Below are 22,425 nucleotides of genomic sequence, written 5' to 3' on the forward strand. Positions count from 1 at the left end.
TCAGGACAAAGATACTATACGAACAAAAGGGAAGGCAGGGCAGTTAAAGTCAGGAATTCAACCTGCCAGGCCAGGGCTCTGTCGGGCCTGTGTGACTGACTGCACTGAAACACGCCCTTTCTGCAACAGCCACGCAAATCTAAAAACACAAAGATCAACAACTTTCTCTTTGTCCCCTAACATACAGCGTCGGGGAGTGGTGCATTATGTAAAAAACAAAACCTTAATGTAGCATGCAACATCGAAAATGCAAACAGGAACAGGAGCAGTGACCCAGATGCACTCACGCACAGGATGCTGTTTGTATAAAACACTGGGCACGGTGAACTGGGCAGACTGGCTGCATTTCTCTTCCCCTCACAAATCCCTTCTTTCCTTTCTCTTGTGTTTCTACCTTTGCAACAATGCCTGTCTTCCACAAATATGGCAATAATTCCTACCATTCTTCTTTTTCTCTTTGTAGGTGCAGGTTTGTGGTTCATGTTTCTGAACCTTGACAGCGTCATTGCTCTCTTGAATCACATACAGTAGTTGGATACAGCATCGTTTCTCTTCGCCTTTTATTCATTCTTTGCAATGTGAACAACAGTTAATGGTTTATAATGACAAACAGCTGCAGACCGATTCCTGAAAAGGTTTTATATATTTATTTTCAACAGGCTTAATTTTATTTCTGAAGCTGGTGGTGGCAGATAAATGTGTCTATTTGTTATTTGGCATCATTAACTTAGAGTGAAAAAGGTGCAGAGGGAGTAACCATTATTATTTATGGCTATTTTGTTTTTCAGTGCCACATACCCACAAACGGCTCAGTGAGATTAATCATGTTGATCTGTTTTGGAGGGGGATCTCTCTGTACACACACACATACACACACCATCTCTGTCTCTCTGTCTCTTTCTCCTCCCCTTCACCGCCACCAAGATTCTTGCTGGACTTGTGTTCTTAATCGCCAATGAGTTAATTAATCTCACACTTGGCTGCTATAATAACTTGACTTGTTAGACCTCCTCTGTGCAAATGGACTTCTCCTCTTTAGCAGCTAAAAGCACCAGTAATGAATTGGTCAGGAGAATTGCTTAGACAGAGAGAGAGCGAGGGAGGGAGAGATAAGAGTTTTTTGTAGCATCCATAAAAATCTTAAAATGTGGCAGTGTCAATGTTAATATTTACTCCTCCTTACACATGTACATTACAATTGAATTTTAACCATTTAACTTAAAGTACTTTGTGTAAAGGATGTATGGTTCTGTAAGAGACAGATGACTATTCGAGAAAGGAGGACTACAGAGCTTTACAGTCTTGGCTAAGCTCAGCATTATCTGGTCCATCTCATGGTCAGGGATTGGTGATGTCCCAAACCTTATTACATATTAATGTATTTAACCTATGGAGAAACCACTCAATAGACGGCCGCAGCACAGAATCCTGGCTCTGGGCAATTAAAAGAAATTGACGGATGGACAGACAGACATCCAAGGCTGCTGAGGTCCATATGGCAGGGGGCTTTCAGGGGCCTGCTTCAATTACATAAAGACCTCTGTGCATTGGCATGACACACAGAGGGCCCCAGACAGCAGCACCAGAGAAAGAAGGAATAAATCATACACCAGTTAGCAACACACACACACACTCACAGAGACACACATGTATGCACATGCAGACAGGCTGGCAAGGACACAAAGCCTGAAATTCAGAGTTTTCACACACACATCACTGTTACACACTCAAAAGCCTTTATACACAAACACACAGCAAGTTTACAAATCCCAAACTGGCCTAGAGTTTATGTCTTGCCTCCTCTTTCATCAGCAGGTGTCCTGTTGTAGCAGCATAAATCTAAACTGGCTGTACTTCAAAATAAGAGAGGAGAGGGACACTAGGCTGACGTTACCGGTAAGTTTTGTGTCTATTTATAGACTATATACAGTGAAGATATGTTTTATTTCTTTATCTGTCTACCTCTCTATCTCTGTCCTTCTGGGACATGTAGGAGCATTGGGGTTGCCCTGGCTAATGTATTATTCACCCTTCATTGATGTGTAACTAAAGCTGGCAGTTTAGAGGGAGAGGGGTGTCACCAATTACCCCACACCACCAATACCTACACACACACACAGGAGCTCCAGCCACAAGGCCGCCAGGCAGCCATGGCACCCATTGATTAATGTGCTGACACACAGTGCATGTTTGAGCACAGACACACACACAGATTTTCCGCATGGATGTATGCATACCTTTGAGCTTTAAAATAATATTATCTGGATTTTTTTTAGACTAACTAATAAACAGCAGTGTTTGAAGGTGAAGTAAGAGGTAACAGGTTTCTCACCATGTGTCTTTGAACATACAAATATATGGAAAACAGGACATTTTTTTATTTCACCCATGGCTTGTCCAAGACAACCAATGGTTAATTTAAACTAAACCACAACTTGCCCCTTACCTACCATCTGCCTTATTGTGATACTTATAACGCAGCCAGTGGCAAACCTAGCTAGTTAAAAAATAACAATCCCAGTGTTTATGCCTAAACTCACCCATTAGCACATGTTCCGCTGCATTCAGTTCTGTTGTGGCCCATGGCAATAAAATCAGCGGGGAATAAACAAGAACGAGGTGCGAGTTTGTTTTCTCTTCAACAACCGGATACTTGGAGAATGAGAGACACCAAAAAAATATCAGTATGTTTCCATCCAGCTCGTGTGTGTTCCATCTGTCTTCAGCACAAATACATCAGTTGGGCCACTTGGTGGTCCAAGTGAGCAAGGTTGGGTTGGTATAGCTTCAACCACAGGGTGTGGATCTGCACTGACCTGATTAGTCATCAGCCCTGACCCTGAACCAGCCTAAGTGGGAAGAATACAAATGAATCCCCAGGGCTGCTGACTAGTAAATCTGACTCGGGACCAGTGTTTATGGGATTCAAACTGCACCACACAAGGCCGCAGTGGATGGGCTTACTGACCCTGAACAGTGACTTCATCATTATAAGGAAGGGGAAAAATGCTTTTGGGCACAGTGTTTGCAGTAATTATACAACTGGGGTTATGGGAATGATGTCATGCTGCTGCCATACTTTGATCAAAAAGGTGTTGTGAAGTCAACAGTAAGCACTGTTTATAAAAAATAATAACACATATCAATAAATTATGGAAGCTTCTGCAAAGCCCACGCTGCTGTGGGAAAGTGTGAATATTTCACCAACTTCAGGGCTGTTGTTCTGTATCTTCAGGTCATCTTCCACATCCACACCACTTTAGTACCGAGCTAATGAACAGGTGAGGAATTACTTAGACAGATGGAGATGGAAATTGATTTTTTTAAGTGTTGCCTCATTATCCCATGTGGAGCACTTTATCCAGCACCACGGAAACACAACACCAGACAATGCGGGTTGTGTAACGTCAAGGTCGTATGAGTGTTATGGTTTGGTGTGTGCATACACAAAATAAGGGTCTGGAATTGTCTGGAAGCAGGACCATTAGTGGGGGACTAATTAGGGGAGACCAAGTGGTTTCCAGTACCGGTCGAAGCCAAGATTCATAAATAAGTAAGTGCAGGGGCAGCTTGGTCGCTTAATTAACAAAGCGTGAAAAAAGGGCGTGAATCCCAAGAGGCACGAACCCAATCTGGTTGCAAGGATGGGCAATCGGTAGTGATCCTGTCTATCTTGGTGGCATTGATTGATAGCAAGCCAAATTGAATCTCTAATCATCACCACCCTTTTAGTTCCTGCACCCCTGGGGATTTACAGAGGCCAAGAGTGGCACAGGGGGTAATGCTTATGTATCCCTTTTCTGACACTGGTGGCATAAACACTGCAAGCCACCCCCCTCCCTACACAACCTTTCTCCTGAGTTCCTTTGACCATCCCCATCTGGCCGGAGAGGGCGGGGGGGTTATCTGACCTCTGTGTGTGTGTTCCCACTTTCATGTCTGTGCTGATTGTTTTCACACTCTAAGCTGTTTGGCTAGGTATTTAAAACCCAGACACCTACTGCAACTCACACTTAGACTCCCTCTGCCACCTAGAGCAGCATATTAAGTTACAGCCCACAGAGGCACTCTTCCCTTTCTTTTTTGTAGCCGTTCTTCTACGCTAATCTTTCGTATTGTCCAAGCTGACAGGCGCAGAGCATGTTTTTGTGAAAAAAAGCCGAGGGCAAAATGACATGTTGAAAGAATAGTGCATGTCAGACCTGTCATGTAAGCAAGTCTTTGAACATTACTTTTTTGTTTCCTGTTTGTGTATACAGAATGCTATTTGGCTTTCGTGAGATACAGGAAACAATTTGACTCCATGGAATGAGCAGGGGTAAGGTGCATTTGCCATAGCTTTTAGCTGAAGACTTTGCTCTTCTATTCCACAATAGGGGAAGTCATCTCAACAATCAAGACCTTATCAAGTAGTAGACGACAACAATGGGTTTCTAAGCAGTAAATAGCATCTGTCTCCCAGCTGCTTACTGTCGCTGTTGGGATTTTGATATCACAAGGGCACGAGATAACAGGCGGGGGAAAATAATACTGCAATTAGGGCCTACTGTAACTGTGATAAGCTGCAGACACAGAATAGAGAACTGAAGAGGGCCAGAGGGCAGAACATTGGACAAAAAGGATGACATGAAAGAAATAAAGAGCTAGACTGACAGTTTAAAAGTGGGTGCAGGGAGATCATAGGCCTGAACCTTCCAGTTTTTCCTCTTGGCACAGGACTGCCCAAGAGGCCAAACAGTCTGGCTGGCACAATACATGCAGGAGACCTGAAAGATTTTAGCAGATAAACATTGTGGCTTTCCACCAGTGCAGCTATACAAACCCAGACATCCTCTAATCAGATGGCAATGAAGTATATTGGTCTATATAAATCAATGACCATTTGAAGCAAAGGTAAACTTTGGCACTCAGTAAGGATAAACAGATGTCGGAAAGTACTTTGTTCTCATTGATAACCTGGTTTAACAAGGCGTTGAATTTCTCGGACATTTAACCTTGGGCAGGTAATAAAACCACAATGCTCGGCTATTAGTAAGCCTGTGTGCACAACTCATATACAATGTGTGTTTACCCATTTGTTCCCTCTGCCTCTTGTTCAACTCTAATTATTTTGTTCCATCTGCCATTCTGACAATATCAGAGATTGCATCTTGAAATTGTCACACAATGTTTCTATTGATTGGCACTGGCTTGCTTGTCGGATTCATTAAAAAAGCCTGCGGCAGATTACCTCCAGACTACATCAAAGTCTAGACCTTTCATTTGGGGACCAATATGTGTGTGTGAGGGTTTTTTCAGGTAAAACTCTGGAACTGGGAGGAAGCTACAAGGTGTAAAAGGAAAAGCTTGAAACGACAGAATCAGTGGCAATATTCCAAGTCAGGAGATTACTCAGATCTCACCATCTCAGAACCTACTGCTGCTCCGTTGCTCATCTCTCCACACTACTTCCCTTCTGTTCTTCCGCTACCTACCTGTCCCCTGCCATACTTTCTCCCCTAAACTCAGCTGACCTTGGCTCCCCACAACCTCTGGCCCACATAGTTGCTTTGCTCAACACCTTTAGAAGTGAACTGCCAGGCCAATAAACAGAACTAAGTGGCTTTGGAAAGAGAGAACCCTTTGAACCCTCTTTTCTTGCCATCTTCTCTCACTCTGCATGGCCGTGCGCACACACACAAACACACGGAGCTCCATCTTTGATGGGCTTTAATAAATGATAACCTTTCTGACTTTGACTCAGTAGGTGTGGGAGTAGAGCATGGTGAGAGTTGGACTCACCAAGCACATCATTCACCAAGCCAAGTTAGATGCTCGAACTCCAGAGGAGTGTTGGGTGCTTTCATAGCAAAAAGAAGGGGGCATCCCTAGAAGTAAAATCTGCTATCTGCTTTTTCTTTTACCGGAACCCACAGTACCAACAGGCGAGTATAGCAAAAGGTAAAAGGAAGGTCAGATACTATGTATAAGGTTTCTTTTCTGCTTGATCTTTTTAATCCCTTCTCTCTCTCTCTTTCATTTCGCACACATACTTGCACACTGCTACACACCATCAAAACGCCATATTTCTGAGGAACCAAAGTGGATAAGAAATGAGGAGTCTTTGAACTGTCTGGATGTTTCAAGTCCCTTCTTCTCCTCTCTATCTGTGCTCCCCCACTGCTCTGTCAGGATGGGGGAGAAAGAGGCTGATCGATTGGGACTGACAGAAATGAATTGAATAGAACGAGCTGATTGATTCATTAACAGATGAGTGGATGGATGTGGGCTCTGACCCTAAGAAGTGCAAGGGTGAAGATTGTGCGGGGGCTTGAGTGCATGTGTATTCGGTGGAGGTAATGCGTGTATATGTGTGTATTGCTCTGCGTCTGACTGTCACCAGTCATGTGTGGTACGTGTGTATTGGTTAGTGGAGAGGTCAGAAGAGATTTCCATAGGGTGTGGGAGCAGAAAGGGAAGCTCTGCCTGATGTGGCACAGAAGGAGGGGGTCAGCCTATATTGTTTGATGCTTTCATCTGGTTCATTGCAATTAGTCTCTCACAGCACTTGTTGTCAAATCCCTGGTAAAATCACAGCTAACAACCACCATCTCAAACAGACATGCCAGCACACAGTACAAATATTGAATGTGCAAAGAAGTAAACAAGCAATATTTTATAATGAAAAAAAGGCAATACAAGGAAATTAATTTACAGCTGGTCTTACTACCAAAAGAAAAAATAGTCTTTCTTATAGCAGCTCTGCGAAGTGATGACAACCCGCAGGGTGGCCTCCCCTCCCTTCCGGTGCCTGCTGCTGAACACTCACCACGAGTGCTATCTGTGTCACATACACACACACACACAGTGCTTGCCCCCATCTACCAAATGGACAGGTGTTAGGGCCGTCTGAGTAACAACAAACCAGAAGCAACACTTCTACATTTGCTAGATTGCCCTCATAAAAAAGCTTGCTTTAATAACAGCCCTCTGATCTTCCTTTCATTGTCCTCTAAATATTGTGCTCACTTAAACATTACAGTGTCACCTTAACGCCATTTCAACTTGAGCTGAGGTTAAATAAATGCTCCCCGCAGCTGGCAGCGTCTGCATAGAGATTATGTAAATATCTTGACAAAAGGTCACATGTGATTGGTGCTGCTGCCAATGAAATGTGTTGGATTCACCCTATACGAGCTGTGCAGAGAAGTGCGTTTAAGAAGTGGATTCAGTGAACTGTTGATAAGAGAGCAGGGGTCTAGTTAAACCCACCGCTGGTCTCGAGAAGACGAGAAGAGAAAGGGAGAAATATTTAATAGAAGTGGGGAGCCCTCCTCTCGCCTGCGGGCCTTTTGAAGTGTAGATGAAGTGCAGGTGGTGAGTGTTTTTGACACCAAGGATGAGAAGTGGGACAGAATAAGGTGTAATAGTGGCCCGATGCTACGCTGCACTGTGTGAACGGGAACACTCTCTCACAGACCCCTTACCAAGTAAAATATACACCATTCAACCACTCTAGTTCTCACACATGTATTATGGTTAATTACAGTGGACATCTGAGCCCATCACATCAGTCCTGACTTCAGCTTTCCTTTTGAAGTAGTGCCTATCATCACACATAGGCTTACTCAAGATGGCTGTTTGAAAATTAGCAAAAGCTGTTTCCCTGCTCTTAAAAGGAACAAGGCCTGGAGCTAGGCTGTCTGCTTCACCATTAACCACCCAGGCATGGTTAAACTCAACAAAGAAATCCCCTTCACTATTTCCTGCAACCCTATTTTACTTATATATTTAACAAGGCCGGCAGAAGCTGAAACCAGGTAATGTGGCCTTTCTTCCCCTCCTTAAGGCATGCTGTTTTACAGCTGTGTCCACTCTCCAGACAGATGTAACTGGCCATTTTTAAAGACAAATATCAAAGATCTCTTTCTGCTCCGTTAGCAAAAAAATTGTTACAAGAGTCCATGGCTCATAAAAAAATGGTAGGAGGAGGCCCCGAGGAGGATCAAACTCCTCAACTGCTGCATGAAGAAACTGACCTATTTAAACTCCACCCTTATGCTCCTTCAACTGTCCCTTCCTTTTTTCCTATTTGACAAATGACACGCAGAATAAGGGCTGTCGTGTTCATACTTGCTCTTAGTCATCTCTCATGAGCAGTTTTTGATGCATGCCCTCATATGCAGGCTGCCCCTGATGACCAACAGAAGTCAAGCGTGCCCGGTCCCTGACTGTGCCTTTGACCTGCTCTGTTTGTGTGTGTATTTATGTGTCTCAATGAGCCGTGGAAAGTTGCACAGCCGGTCTCTCTAAATATACACATCCTCTTACAATATATTTTTATTCACCCCTGGAACGGGATAACCCCTGGAGCTTGATTGTGTTAGGACAACTATTGTTGAGAAGGAACTAGACTATAGCGTTGGGGGGAGTGAGCCCCACCTCAAAATTACCCAGAGATCCGTTTATGACCTATGGATGGGGGTCACAGGACGTGGGCTGAGCACGGAGGGAAATCACAGCAGGTACTAACTCAGTTTTATTCTGGACATTTTGACACAGCTGCACTTTATGGACATCCGGTGCAGACAGGGACTATAAAACACCAAATCTGATGGCCATTAATATTATGTCAAACATTTCGTCAGTATTTTGAAAGTCATTAATATAGTTTCGGTAAGGGACTAGAGGGGGGAAGATCCCTGCCTAAGTGCGCTTGGCAGCATAAAACACCCATCATCCACCTACACGAACAGGCGCTGTAAAATTTCCATATGCTGGGCTTTTCCATTTGGAACAATATACATGCAAGGGCCTGTCAATTAACTCTGTTTTCTTTTCCCTTATGCAGGGACTACAAGACAAAAAAACAATAAGTCTGAAAGGATTTTGTTTTTCTGTTCAATATGCACAAGAAGTTTCTGCAGCAGCAATCAAAACATCAGCTTTATTGTGGTTTGAGATTAAACTCAGTTCTTCTCATTCATGAATAAAATAGCATCTCCATCTCTGTGCAGCCATCACATTACTTTTTGTTAATCCACCTTAGCAGAGCGAGCATACCCGTACACACTGTACCCCCTAACAATGCACACACAAACACTCTCTAACCTCGGTAACCTTCCAAACACACACACACTCCTGCTGCGTAGATATGCCACCCATCTAGCTCGGCCCTCTCTCCTTTGCTATCTTCTACTCCTGCTCTCTCTCTCTCTCTCTTGTTCTGCTCGGCTAACTACAGACAGCAGCAGTGTGTCTGTGTGGTGGGCTGGCCCAGACACATTCACCCTCCCCTTGCCTGCTCTCGACGGTGGGTGTCAAAGACCTGCCATCCCACAAGGCCCCCTCTGTCGGATGCCAGGATAGACTGTGCACATAAATGCCATACACAAAACAGATGCATACACACACAAATTCTGGTCATTTTTGTTACATGCGTAAAAAAGAGTGATGTCAGATTATGTACACTGGCTTGTTTACATGAACAATAATACTGTTTAAGCTTTTACAGCAATCATGTGAGGTCCCATGCATGCCATATTAGTGTGATTGAGTTGGTCAGGGTTTAACTGTATCAAAATGTATGTTTGTTTTTTACTTTAGTCAATAGACCACTTTATAAATATCTGTCACTGCAATCATTATGTTACATAATCACAGCTGATGCTACTTTACATCAGGCTATAGAGACAGATGACATATACTATATTTGTAAAGATGGTGTTTGGTAAGATTTAACCCCTGACTGTTTAGGTCCTAAACAAATACAGTGAGATGGGCTCAGTTTCATTCCTCAGTGATTTGGTTTCATCCTCAATAAAGACTGTGTAGTACAGTGTAAGGCTGCTTTGATAGCTTCCCTGTTAGGTGTCTTATTTTCACTGGTCACTCTGCTTCGTCTGTTTCCTAGTGTAAGAAGGCCCCAGCAGGCCTGACATGGCTGCTGGTTGCCTTACATGTGAAATTCCAGCTCGGTGAATCTTTCCATGCCGCCATTTGAGCCATGAACCGTCAGTCGGTGTGCATGAGTGATCCCGCAGACCCGTTGCATCTGTAAAATCTGTCAACTCTGTTGCTCTCCGGGTCCCTGATCCAAATCCTCCCTGTTTACTGACCACCTACCGGACCTCCCTATCCCACCCAACATGTCGTCACCGGCTCCCCCCTCAAGTCTTCCTGAGCGCCTTACGCCAAATCTGAACCTAAGTCAGAGTACATCTGTTCAACATGGCAGCAGCCTATATAGCATATGACCTATATGGACAGGCTGGGATCCCTGTTGAGGTCAAAGTACCATGATACTGGCACGGATGACAGACTGGCACAGTTGTTTTCTTATATGTTTTTTGTTTTAGTTTTATATATATTTTTTCTTCCCCTTAAAACAAGTACAAGCATCTGAAAGATGAGATCAGCTTGTTGTCAAAGTGTAGCTTTGAAGTATTAGAAACTCAATTAAGACTGTATTAAAATAACAACAACACTAATAAATATGTAAACAGTTTATTCTTGGTAGAAATTAAATATGTAAGTCATTTAAAAGTATGGCAATTTTCTTTAATTAAATGTTATCTATATTTTGATTGTTTTTTATTTAAAAAATGTTTACAGTTCTGTGTTTATTAATACACACAATTACATACGAACATAATAATAATAATAATAATAATAATAATAATAATAATAATAATAATAATAATAATAATAATAATAATAATTTTGCTGGGCAACCAAACTAATAATGGACTAACTTGTATTCGTTCGTATAATGCACATGAGACAAAGTCAACCTTCGGGCGTTAATGAATATGTATATGAATTATAAAATATGAGCAGCCATGTGACATGAAATGCCTTTTAGATTACAGAACCATAGATAGATAGATAGATAGATAGCTTCAGTTGCTGATCCTTATTAGATCTGGCAGGATGTCTTTTTATTTTGCTAATTTACTTTCCACTTGGCTCTTGAATGCTCTGTATAATGGCCACCATAGAGTCACTAATACGTCCTTTTGTTACTTCAATGGCGAACTTAAATACATTTGTTCACTGATTTGCCTTTGAATGTTATGTAAACGAGCTGCTGAAGTAAAGTTTGACAGAGCAGCTTTGCTCAGGCCACACACACACACACAGATGCTGCAGTTCTGAATTAGGGCTGTGTATGAAGGCCTTTAGGACAACCAATGTGCCGGACAAAACGGGCCCATTACGCACTTTATCACGAAGGTCAATTTCGCTTTAGGAAGACGTTAAAACCAATAAATGGAACAAATTTGGTCTTAGAGTTTAATTTGAAATTGAACAGATATAAATCAAGCTGCCACCGGACGGCTTCTGAGACGTGAACGGAGGTCAGAAACAACCCCGTGGGCATTTATCCACTGTTCACCAAACTTTACAGCTTTACTTGATTCGAAGTTTTACTTTTTTTAAAAAAAAAAAAACTTTCCTTTATGCGTAAAGTGAATACAGATTCTTCTTCGTAAATAAATTTACATTTTGCTGCAGCTCTGGTATAACTGCCAGGGGGCACTAATAACAATTTAATAATAAAACAATGATAATGATGACGATGAAGGCAAGAAGGAACCTATCACAACACACTGAGGAAAGGAGCGAGAGAGAGAAGGAGAGAGCGGGGATTTTGATGAGAAACGTGCCAATTGAAAACATGCACAGGAAAGCTCCTGTGGAGGTGTGATCTCACCCACATAAAAACATAAACATGTGCGCTACAAAGGCCATGCTTGTGCGTAATCACGCCACGAAAACAGCCATAAATAGAAAAAACAAAACACGGAGACTGAGTGGGGAACCCTTAGCTGTGACAATAAAGTCCGTTTGTCCTCCTTTTGGACCAGATGCAGTCCAAACATAATGTGGCTCATTTGTTTAGTAAGTCTAGTAAATAAATGTAAAACCTCAACGCGTCCTAAGTAGTTTTCACCTGAAACTGTATTCAAATGAATAAAACAGTCACATTTCCTGCACATATGAACACAATAGATTGATCCTCGACATTGGATTAATCTCAGACAAAGACAAACGGCACTGAGGTGCGCGCACTGCGCGTTGGTGCGCCCTGATTATTATTAAAGTGCCCTGGCTCATAGCTCTCTCTTTTTTCTGTGCTTCCTCTCTCCATCACAGGTAATTTACACCGAAGGGTAAGCAAACCGCATGTGCGCTACAGAGGAACTGTCATCGACGCAATTTGTCTCCACTGCTCCCAGATAGCAGCCTTAAAAGTTCAACAGCCAAGGCCTTTACTTCTTATAGCTCACACTCATCGTGGAATATACAAATTCCAACAGCAGTGCAACAATCAACTAACAAAAACACATGCTCATGAATCTCATTATCTAATAAAACGGAAAATAAGTGAAGCGGAATAAGAGGTCGGGGGTATCCGGCAATTAACAACAAACACATTTGAATATCCAAACTCATGAAACCCTGATTCCATGAAATTAAAAAATAAGTGACCTAGATATTTAATTATTTTGTGGCTTTGTGCAGGAAACCCCAACACAAAACAACTGTTACTCATTTACGGGCCACATTTGTGCCACATAAAAAACAGCCAACCAGTGGAAATGGGGTAAATCTGGATTCAGACGGTTTTCTGCCACAGAGTACAGACAGGCCCTGGCTGCATTTGGGCCAGAATTTCATAAGTAACAGTACACTGAAGAAGGGATGAAGACGTTTAGTAAACTGGGCAATTGCATATATTTGAGAATTAGACGTGATCAGAAATAGAAATCATAAATCTATTAGAAGACTTTTCATCGTGTTGTGTTACTCCTGACCACGAAGACGCACGCTACACCCGGGGACAGCGTCCTCTCGCCAGGCCGCTTGTTTCTCCCTAACTCGCCATAAACCCAGATATCCCAGAGAGAAGTCCCAGCAGCAGCCATAAATCACTCGGCTATATTAAAAGCTTAGGTAAACCCCCAGCCAGGTCAGTCTGGTACAATTTATGGAATCACTTGTGTGGGGAATAGATTGTTCTAACAAAATACATCAACTTCAAGCGTGTGCGCGCAGCAACACTACACTCTGAAGAAAACTGCCTCTGTCTTTATCTACCTCTGCACCCCCCAACTCCTGCTGCACGACAGCAATCCACTCATCCACGCAAACCATGTGTATAAAGTCAGCGGGGTCACGCAGGGGGGTCCCTATGAAAACGAGAAACTTTATTTTTCATCAGGAGAAGCTGATGATTCTCACAGAAGGAACTTCTGTATGGCAATCCTTATCGCTTTCCCACTTCGTTCTCCTGTTATCTATAGAGGCAACAACACCTTATCAGATAAGCGTTACACTATTTTCACCCGCGTATTTATTTTTTACGCATGGTCCTGGCAGAGAGAGCGAGCTGTAGTGTGAAAAGCAATTTAGTCTGAATGGTGATTTCACGAAGAGATCAAGAGACAGTGCGATCCCTTTCTCCGTAACGGACCCACGGATGTTTTCGTGAAATTAAGGTCAGAATACATGTATGGTGAGTTGAGAGGTGACGCTGAGTCTCTACGAGCAGGAACAGTTCTTTCCAGGTTATTTAGGCATCAGGAAGAAAATATTCCAGTGAAATGAAACGTGCCTCGAAAATCACATTTTGTCAAATATACTATCTGTACAGGTGGAAAACAAAACTCAACCCGTGTGCGGACAAGGCGAGGAGTGAACTGAGGAAGAAAAGCCTTGCCTGAGCCAGTGGCCCACTGTCCTACTTTCCTACTGGCATCACAAGCCAACCGGGAGCCTCGCCTGGGCTCCAACATTCATAGTTCAAGCTTTAGGCCTCTTTCAACCCTATTTCCACTACATCTCATTCTTACTTCAGAACTGCAGAGAGAGAGAGAGAGAGACAGACACACACACACAGAGAGAGAGAGATTTCCTATCTGTAAGGGAGACACAGCAGAAGACTGGGTCTCCAGCTAACGACAGATAGAATTTCTCATTGATTTTACGCACTGCAAACATCTACACTCAGCTAAAAGAGACGGGCTGTCGATGGCAGCAACTGTTGAAAATATGACTGTAAATAGCAAATCGATACGACTATTACATACAAAAAATAAACATGAATTAAAGTGATGAAGAAACGAAAATAAATACCAGCTAATACATTTTTTAATTGTAATTTTGTATAAGTTAACAAATATCTGTATAATTTAGCTACTCTGCTCACTGGCTATCAAAACAGATAATTATGGTATTTTTGTGCACTTAAACCGACAGTCCAGATGTCAAAAGGCCACACACTCAAACAACCCTAAAATACACGCAGCCGACCTGGGAGAAAGTGTGTGAGGGGAGGAGGGGGGAGAGAGGGGAGAGAGAGCCACGGCTCCTCAGTGAGATACAGCGTGGAGTTAATTTCCCTAAAGTGACACAGAAAGCACCAGCAGCCGGCTGTACCTGGTGTTACAAAAAAAAGGGAATACACAACTACCATTGAAATGAATGAGCTTTAGTTGACGCATAACAATTGTGTATTGAATCCACAGTGCGCCTCGCTGCCGAGAGCCAATAATACCATTAGCGATCCCCTAAAAACAAGCCAGATGGCCACTTTGAAAATTAGACCTAAGTTTTGGAGAAAATTGAGATTTTTGGAGGGCACGCGCGTGAGATTTGGGCTGTGGTGCTCAGCCCGTGAGAGGCATGGGTGCAGGCTCGTCATGGCACAGAGAGAAATAACGGATAGCAACAGAACACACAACACAACACATTCTGAAGATGAATTTTCTTACCTTCAACTGCGGACACCACAGGCAGCAAGAAGCCGCATAAAAGCAGAAAGTAATCCATTGTCATAAAGCGGTCAGGTTGGACATGTAAATAGACCCACGAGAGATAGAGAGAGTGCGTGTGGAGTGAATACAATCCTGGGTGATCCGACGCTCCACGCCACCCAGTCCCGTCCCAGCAGTGTCAAGCCTCCAGGATCAGAGTTACCCCCATTCACCAAACCGCGTAAAGGTGAGAGTTCAGAGGAAATAACACCCCCCTGGAATGAAATGTGTAAAAATCAGCAGCCCTCCTGTCCTTGGTTTTTTCTGTGATCTCCCAAAAGTGCCTGATTAAACCACAGAAAGGGCAACGGGCGCAAGTCTTCCAGTCCCTTCCCTTCGCATTGAGCGTGTAAACTGAGAACAGGTAGTCCAGTCCGTGGTCAGCATCCGGAGAATATTTCCAGCAGTGTTTCGTTGGTACTCAATAAAAAAAGAGAGAGAAATAACAGCCTTCTCCGGGAGATCCGAAGACTTTTCTGTGGTCAGAGGAGCAGAGATAGCCGCACTGGTGGCACAATCATAGTCCTAGTCCCATACAGGCATGTGCACGCTCACATGCGTCCACGATCAAGTGGTATTCCTATAAAGAAACAGCCGCGGTTTATAGATGTTTATTCCCTGAGCGAATTTATCGGCTTTGGCTGCTGCGTAAAGCGTCTGCTTCGCTCGGCTTGTGCACTGGAATGAAGCACACAGGACGGTGGAGGAATAAGGAGAGAGAGAGAGAGAGAGAGAGAGAGAGAGAGAGACCAAGGGGCACCAGGAGGAGGAGGAGGGCTTACGGTTTAAGCAGCTGCACTGAAAAATGTCTACCTTGACAATCATTTAGTCTCACGTTTATTATCAAAATAAAACTGTTGTCCGCATTTTACGCGTTTCTGCGTCTCCTCAGCAGTTTAAGCAGCACAGCTTCTTCTTCTCTTCCACACATAATAATATGTTTGTCATAAAATTATTTAATATTTTCAATAGCTTAACATATGTGTGTGTTTCAAGACTTTTGAAACACTAACTACTAAACATAATGTGAATTTGCTCCTTATTATTTATCTACTTATTACTTATTTGTCTCTGTAGTGTGCCACTCTTGCCTTCTCTCTCCTCAGGGCTCGCAGCCCAGTGCGTGGACGCACAGCGCCCCCCTGCGGGTCGCTTCCGCTCAAAGGGGGAACCGGGCTTTGTGAGATGACTTTTTTGATTCTTAAAACTCATTTCTCTTCAGCGGCGACACTTCCAAGCTCTTCATTGTTTTAAAGAAAGCTTCTGAGGACATTCTGAACATTTTTGTGTCCTTTAAAACAAATCCTTCTCCCTTTTTGAGTTTCAGTGAGAAAGTGACATCATCGCGTCCAGTGCGTTTAAACACCTTCGTATCGGTTTCAAAACAATGTATAATATATAAACTCGGTTTTGACGCTATAATTTGAAAGGACAGCCCAAGAAGAAGCACAAAGACGTTCATTCCAATTTATATATTTACTCTGGCATCGAACGATTCTGTAAAATTCAAACTTGTAACAAAAGCAGAAACTTTCCCAGAAGCGACGATCGGAATATAAAAACTGCGTAATTATTTAAATCGCTCTGAAGTCTTTTTTGTTTGTTTAATTCTGTGAGGTATTTAACTCTGCCGGTCAGGAAAACTGTCCTCGGCAGCGTTGTTTTTTTTCCTTTCAGGAGGACACTTTACTTTTCCTCTTCCTTGGATCAGTTGAAGAAGGAGCATCTGTCACGACCAGGTTTTTACAGCCTTTCTCCTCGATTTTCTGCACTTTTATCACAGTATGTGTCTCGGGTAAAGTTTTAAAAAGGACCAAAAACTAACACACTTCAGTTCAAAAATGCATCCATAAATATACTGCTTCTTTTTTAGACTGTTAAAAAGGTGCTCTATGAATTGTTGGCAGTTCTTTAAATGAAGGGAAATGGCCGTTTGGTCGCTGAGGTAATTACAGGACTGCTGACAAAACAAAAGGCAGAACATCATTTCAGTAGCTACTTAGATGCGGAGAAACCTTTTCTCCACTTCATCTTGTTTAATAGTAACAGTCAGCTGATGCATTTAATTAAATTAGAAATATAGAACAGAGGCAGAACAGCCATCATATAGCAGACCACTAAATCACTGCATTATTAATCATATTGAATATTGATGTATGGAGCTCTTTAAATAAAAGTTACAATCACTATTAATGTTATCTATTTTTTTAAGTACAGCACTTCATTTGTAACTGTACAAAAAACTTGTTTTTAGACGGAAACTGTGACGTGTGGAGGTGAAGATAAATGACCGCTCTGTCACTGTTACTGTAAAAGCTGAAAAGTGATTGTATGTCATATCCTGGAGCAGGCAGCCGTGTGGTCTGCTGCGTGTCTCCGCAGGCTGTTATGTTGCCACTGTTTAAGGGCCGCTAATACATAAATAGAGCATTATTTTTGGCCATTTCTGTAAATTAAATGTAATTCGGGCCACTGTTATGTTTGTTAGAATAAGTCAGAATTTCAGTAAAAAATAAAAAAAAATAATAAAAAAATCTGTGGTAACGTCAAACTTTTACTGTTAGATATGTTGCTAGTGGAACATCCTATTTTTTTTTTAATTCAGCAATTTAGAGCAACTGTCTGGCTTTTATATAAAAGATATGTATACATAGAATAAATATAAAGAAGAAAATGGAGATGTTATTAGGATATAAATTACTGCTCTAACACATTACCTATCAAACTTACCGTAACTCATGTTGTTTGTTGACTCAACAATAATATCTATAACAAGTGTATACAGCTGTTTTACTTTGTATAAAGTGTATTAAGTTTATTTATCCAAAGGCAGTTTCTTTGCTTTCCATACATCAAAACTGAAGCAGTGTTCAGTGTTCTGTAGACCTGAACATCATTTTCAATTCATGTCCCTTAATGGACTTAAATGGGTTAAACATTCATTTTGTCTGTCAGCAGACAGTCAGTGTTGTATACTGATAAAATCTAAAGAACAGCAGCCTAACAAATGATACGATCTCATAAAATAACAATGCGATGACCAAGGTCTGACCGCAGCAGAAAATGTTTGAAAATCCAACGTCTGCTTTAAACTGGCAGACAGGGAGTTCACCAGGAGCTTTGCATGTGAACGGCTGAATATTAAAGCCTACTGGTGGGGCAAGATGGTGGAGACACTTAAGTATAAGTGTAAAGTTGGAATATTTAAGGAAAATTAAGTAAATTAAATAGATTTAAAAAATATTACAAGAATGAAAAGCCTATGAAGCTTTGAGTTTGGTTCTAAAGACATAGTAACAAGAGAACAAATCACAAAATTAAATAAATTATAGCTTCTAACTTTCCTCATATTTTCAATGAAGGATAAAGTGTTTTAGTCTAAATGTGTTATTATGATACTTACAGACCAGAAGTAGAGAAAGGGGGAAAAAAGCAATAATGTCTCCCTCGTGTTTGGGGGTTAGTTCTCACTGACACAAAATTTGTCAGTTTCCCATAAGAATTCCTGTGTGTACCTCACAACGACATAGTCCATTTGAAAGGAAAATCATTTCGTAAGTGAAGCGACGTGGGTAAGAGGATCTGTGGCGGCTTCAAAGAAGACTTTCTCATTTGTTGCCAAAACCACTGAAGCCTATGTCTCTCCTGTCTGCTTGCTATTACAGGGCAACCAGAAGTTCATGACTGCCACCTTTGTTGCTTCTATGTGCTTTAAAGGAAATGAGGAGCAACTTGCCGAAGAAAAGTAAACACAATGATAAAATTCAGACTTTAATATTATTATATTACTGTGCAGATTGTTAAAAAATTGCTCTGTGATGAATTGAAGATTACCAAGAGTAAGTGTTGGAGAATTCCTGAACCCCCAGCTGTTTGCCAGTGTAAAAAATAAATGTGTCAAGCCATAAATATGGGCTTGGTATAAACCAACACACTGTTTTTCCAGTGACTGAAATGTCCACATTAATAAATCCAGGTCTGTATTTAACAGCAATGGTTGGGTTTTTTTGGACAAAACTTATGGAGCAGATATATTTTTCTATAGTTTTATAGTGTGTGTGTCATTTGGGTCCAGTTTAACGATTGAGAGTTTTCCCACCTATGAATGGTAACACTAAAACTCTATACACAACCATATTTGTTATACAATGACTGTAATAGGCTGAAATCACCCAGATGGCTTTTTTTTTTTAAGAGAAGTTGCATTGATATATTTTTGCTTGGACACTTAACATAGCCATTACCCATAACGAAAACATCCTCTGACTCCAACCCCAAACTGTGGACACCGAGTTTTACCCTGAAGAAGTGTGTTATCTGGTCTGAAGCCCTAATGCAACCTCAAACACATACATGTAAACACACACTGTACACAGACACGGAGAGACGATTGGCTAAGTGCCCCTGAGAGCATCACAACAGCACCTGGCACACATTAGAAACTCAATAAGTAAAGTGGCAGACATTTTACTGCCATATGGAAATTTCTCATGCTTACACCTACTGAGCCCTCGCCAGACCTTCGCTAACCTCATCCATCCTTCCTCCCACTCATCTCGTGCCAGGATATCAGTGTCTCTACTTTTGCTCTCACACAAAGCTTTTCTGACACACACACACACGGAACCTCCCTCCCTCCTTTCACAAATCACATGCCTGGACAAACACACACAATCAACCCCCTCCTTATAGCATGCATAACGCTTTTGCGGACGTCACACACCCCAACATACACACCCTGTAGCTCTCATGTCTGGGTCTAGTCTAATAGCGGCACTAATGTGATGTGAGTGTGAGAGGATCGCTTTACTCTGGCAATATTAAGGGAATGGTGAGCTGTTGGTCATGTTAGAGTGTCTTTTGATGTGTGTGTATGTGCCATTGGATGTACATGTCTGTGTGTGTGCAAGTGGAGTGTACTGGTAGTACTGGTGGTGGAGGAGTTGGGTGGCTCTGGAGAATCTCACAAAAGCTCAAAGCTGGAACCCTGGAAGTGTGTGTGTATGTGTGTGTGAGAGAGAGAGAGAGAGAGAGAGGGGAGGAGGGGCTGTTCACAAGAGTTTTGAATGTGGGGGTTTAATCCTCCAGGCCTTCACCACTGACCTAGCACTTAACACAGGAGACCACCATCATCTACCCTCCCACTCTCACACACAAAACACCATATCCCCTGTGTCGCCTCCAGCTCCACTCCTGCCACTGCTGTAAATCAGCACCTCCTTGCCACCTCCTCTTCCCGTTACCGTCACCAAGTCCCAAACTTCTGCCACAACCAGCTACTGTCTGTCTGCTGCTCGTGACTATCTATCACCTTTCAGCACCTTCTCTACCTAACTGAGAAAAGATATATTTCAGTCAGTCTCAGCTGACTGCAGATTTATGACTCAAACTCCCATCACCCCGACCCTGATGTCTGTGTGCCGACAGACAGACCGACAGGAAGGCATTTAGTCAGACAGGCAGTCATAGACAGACGCAGCCAGATACATGCATGAGGATCACAGTGTCATGCGGGCACATACATGCACAGCTGACAAAAAGCCTGAGCATGCAAATTACATGCTGCGTAGACAAAAAGCAAGAGAAATAACCTTTCAGCTCTGACAAGAGAACATTCAGCGTGGTTGACAAGACATGCTGTGTGGTAAGGGGTTCAGGTACTAAAGTGGCAAGAGGTAGTGGGCATGTTGAGGGCATTCAGTTGTATGTTCAGCCACACAAAAGCCATATCTTTACGTCGATAACAATTCAGTATACTATTGTTTAGCCCTAATTTTCCACTCAAAAAGAAGATAGGTATCAAAAAGCCCAGATCAGCAGCAGATCAGCATGTGGGCAAGCAGAATAAATATATGGACCAGTATGGAAATACTAAAACTAAACTACACTGGCTACAACCAAGGTATGGGCAGTGTTGTTTTGCTACAGATTAAGAAGGACATTTTAATAAGTTGTGGTTTGTTACACCAACAGGTTGTTTGTCATCAAGCAGGAGGAGAATAGAATAGAATAGAATAGAATAGAACAGAATAGAATAATAAAAATTAATTTTTAAATCATTGAAGGTAAAAACAGACATAGAACGCAGTTTTTTCTAAATACTAATGCTCAAATCTCATTTTTCATTCTGTACCTCTACAGGCAGGCCATGTAAAAGAGGAACTGTACATCAGCTGAATCATAGTTGTAGAATAAAAATAGGATTTAAAGATATAAAGTTTTTTATTTGTCATATGTGCAGTATTGACAAGGGGGTCACCTGAAAAAAGCAGTGACATATTTATATAGTTAAATAACTTTTAAGATAGTAGTCTGAACGGTTGCAAGTATTGTAAACACTTCCACACACCTCTGACTCACCCCTTTAATTGTCTTTTGACATTCTTCCCTGCCTGCTCTTGGCACGGCTTCTCTGTATTTTGTCTGGCCTGAGTGGCAGAGTCGGTGGAAGGAGGTCAAGTCAGTGACACTGGCCAGCAGAAACACTGCTGTATGCTTCAGAGCTTTCCTTCTTCACACAATGGAAAAATAAAATCCTGTGTGCTGCACATTGCCTCTATCATTGACATTGTGAAAGCATATTCTTCCCAGCATGTGTGCCCTTTTCCTCCTGCCTGTACAGTTCAGATTTATATGCTGTCTTCTAACATCCATGGCCGAGCTTGAAATATCTTGTGTGGAACTTGTGCCAACACAATCGCTTTAAATTCATAAATATTCTAGACCTTTCCATTCTAGCTGTGGATTTCTTTCATGTTGGACTGAGAAAGAAAACACTCAATTTACTTTAATAAGTAAATTTTCTGATAAATTACAGCCGTGACAAATGCCCAAGGACAAAGTCCAGACAGTAAGCAAGTAAGGAGGCTCATGAGGGATCCGTTTGACATCGGCTGATATCAAAGGTTCAGGATGAATAATCACCGGAGCTGGTCCAATAACAGAATGATTGATTGGCTCATAGCCCCACACTGTCTGAGATAACATTGTTCAAAGTGTCCAAAAACAATGTCAACACGCTGTCTCCCTTGTGGGCTCCATTCTTCCTCCATATCCAGCATCCCTCAGTTGACCTTTGACATTTCAGCATGTCCAGCTGCAAAAAGCAATCTTCCATGCAGTCTGTGACCCTAAGGGTTGGCAACAGTGGCAAATGGTGGCAGATGGTCTCTACTGTAGGTTACTGAAGGTCAATATCAACATTCCTCAGAAACAAGCCTGGAAATTAACTCATGGAGGAATGTTCTGCTGCTGGGAAGCATATCAGAATCTGTGATAGTGTATTTATTGCTGCACTCCTAACACTATCACACACAGAACTTATACTTTAAAGGCCCCTGACTGAACCAGAGGTCAATAGTTTTGGGGTCAAATTTTTATGGGCATCAAATCACAACAAATCGTCCCTGTCTAGTTACTGTCAGTCAAGTGAAAGGGATTTTCTTCCCCCCTCAGTGTCCAGCTCTGTGTTGGCTCTCCCAGAGGTAGTTAGTCATGACAAAATTTCAAACCGCAGGAGCACATGGTTTCAGTTTAGGCCTTGCTACCATTCAACATGGCTCCCATCCGGTTGCACTCTCTCTCTGCACGATCACACTACCCATATGACATACCATAACTGCAA

The 22,425-nt window shown here is 42.2% G+C and overlaps 1 protein-coding gene across 10 annotated transcripts in view; it reads right to left on the reverse strand.

Annotated features, from left to right (window-relative positions):
- ephb3b (eph receptor B3b) overlaps positions 1-15,469 on the reverse strand; it is a 51,488-nt gene extending 36,019 nt beyond the window's left edge. For all 10 annotated transcript variants that reach the window (XM_028404861.1, XM_028404857.1, XM_028404862.1 and 7 more), the window contains exon 1: positions 14,760-15,469. In XM_028404861.1, the coding sequence (XP_028260662.1) occupies positions 14,760-14,823 (64 nt within the window). In that variant the 5' untranslated portion in view covers positions 14,824-15,469. The remainder of the gene's footprint in view (positions 1-14,759) is intronic.
- Between the last annotated feature and the right edge of the window lie 6,956 nt (positions 15,470-22,425).

This window comes from Parambassis ranga, chromosome 4, assembly GCF_900634625.1.
Source record: "Parambassis ranga chromosome 4, fParRan2.1, whole genome shotgun sequence".
In the NCBI taxonomy this organism is placed as follows: Eukaryota; Metazoa; Chordata; class Actinopteri; family Ambassidae; genus Parambassis; species Parambassis ranga.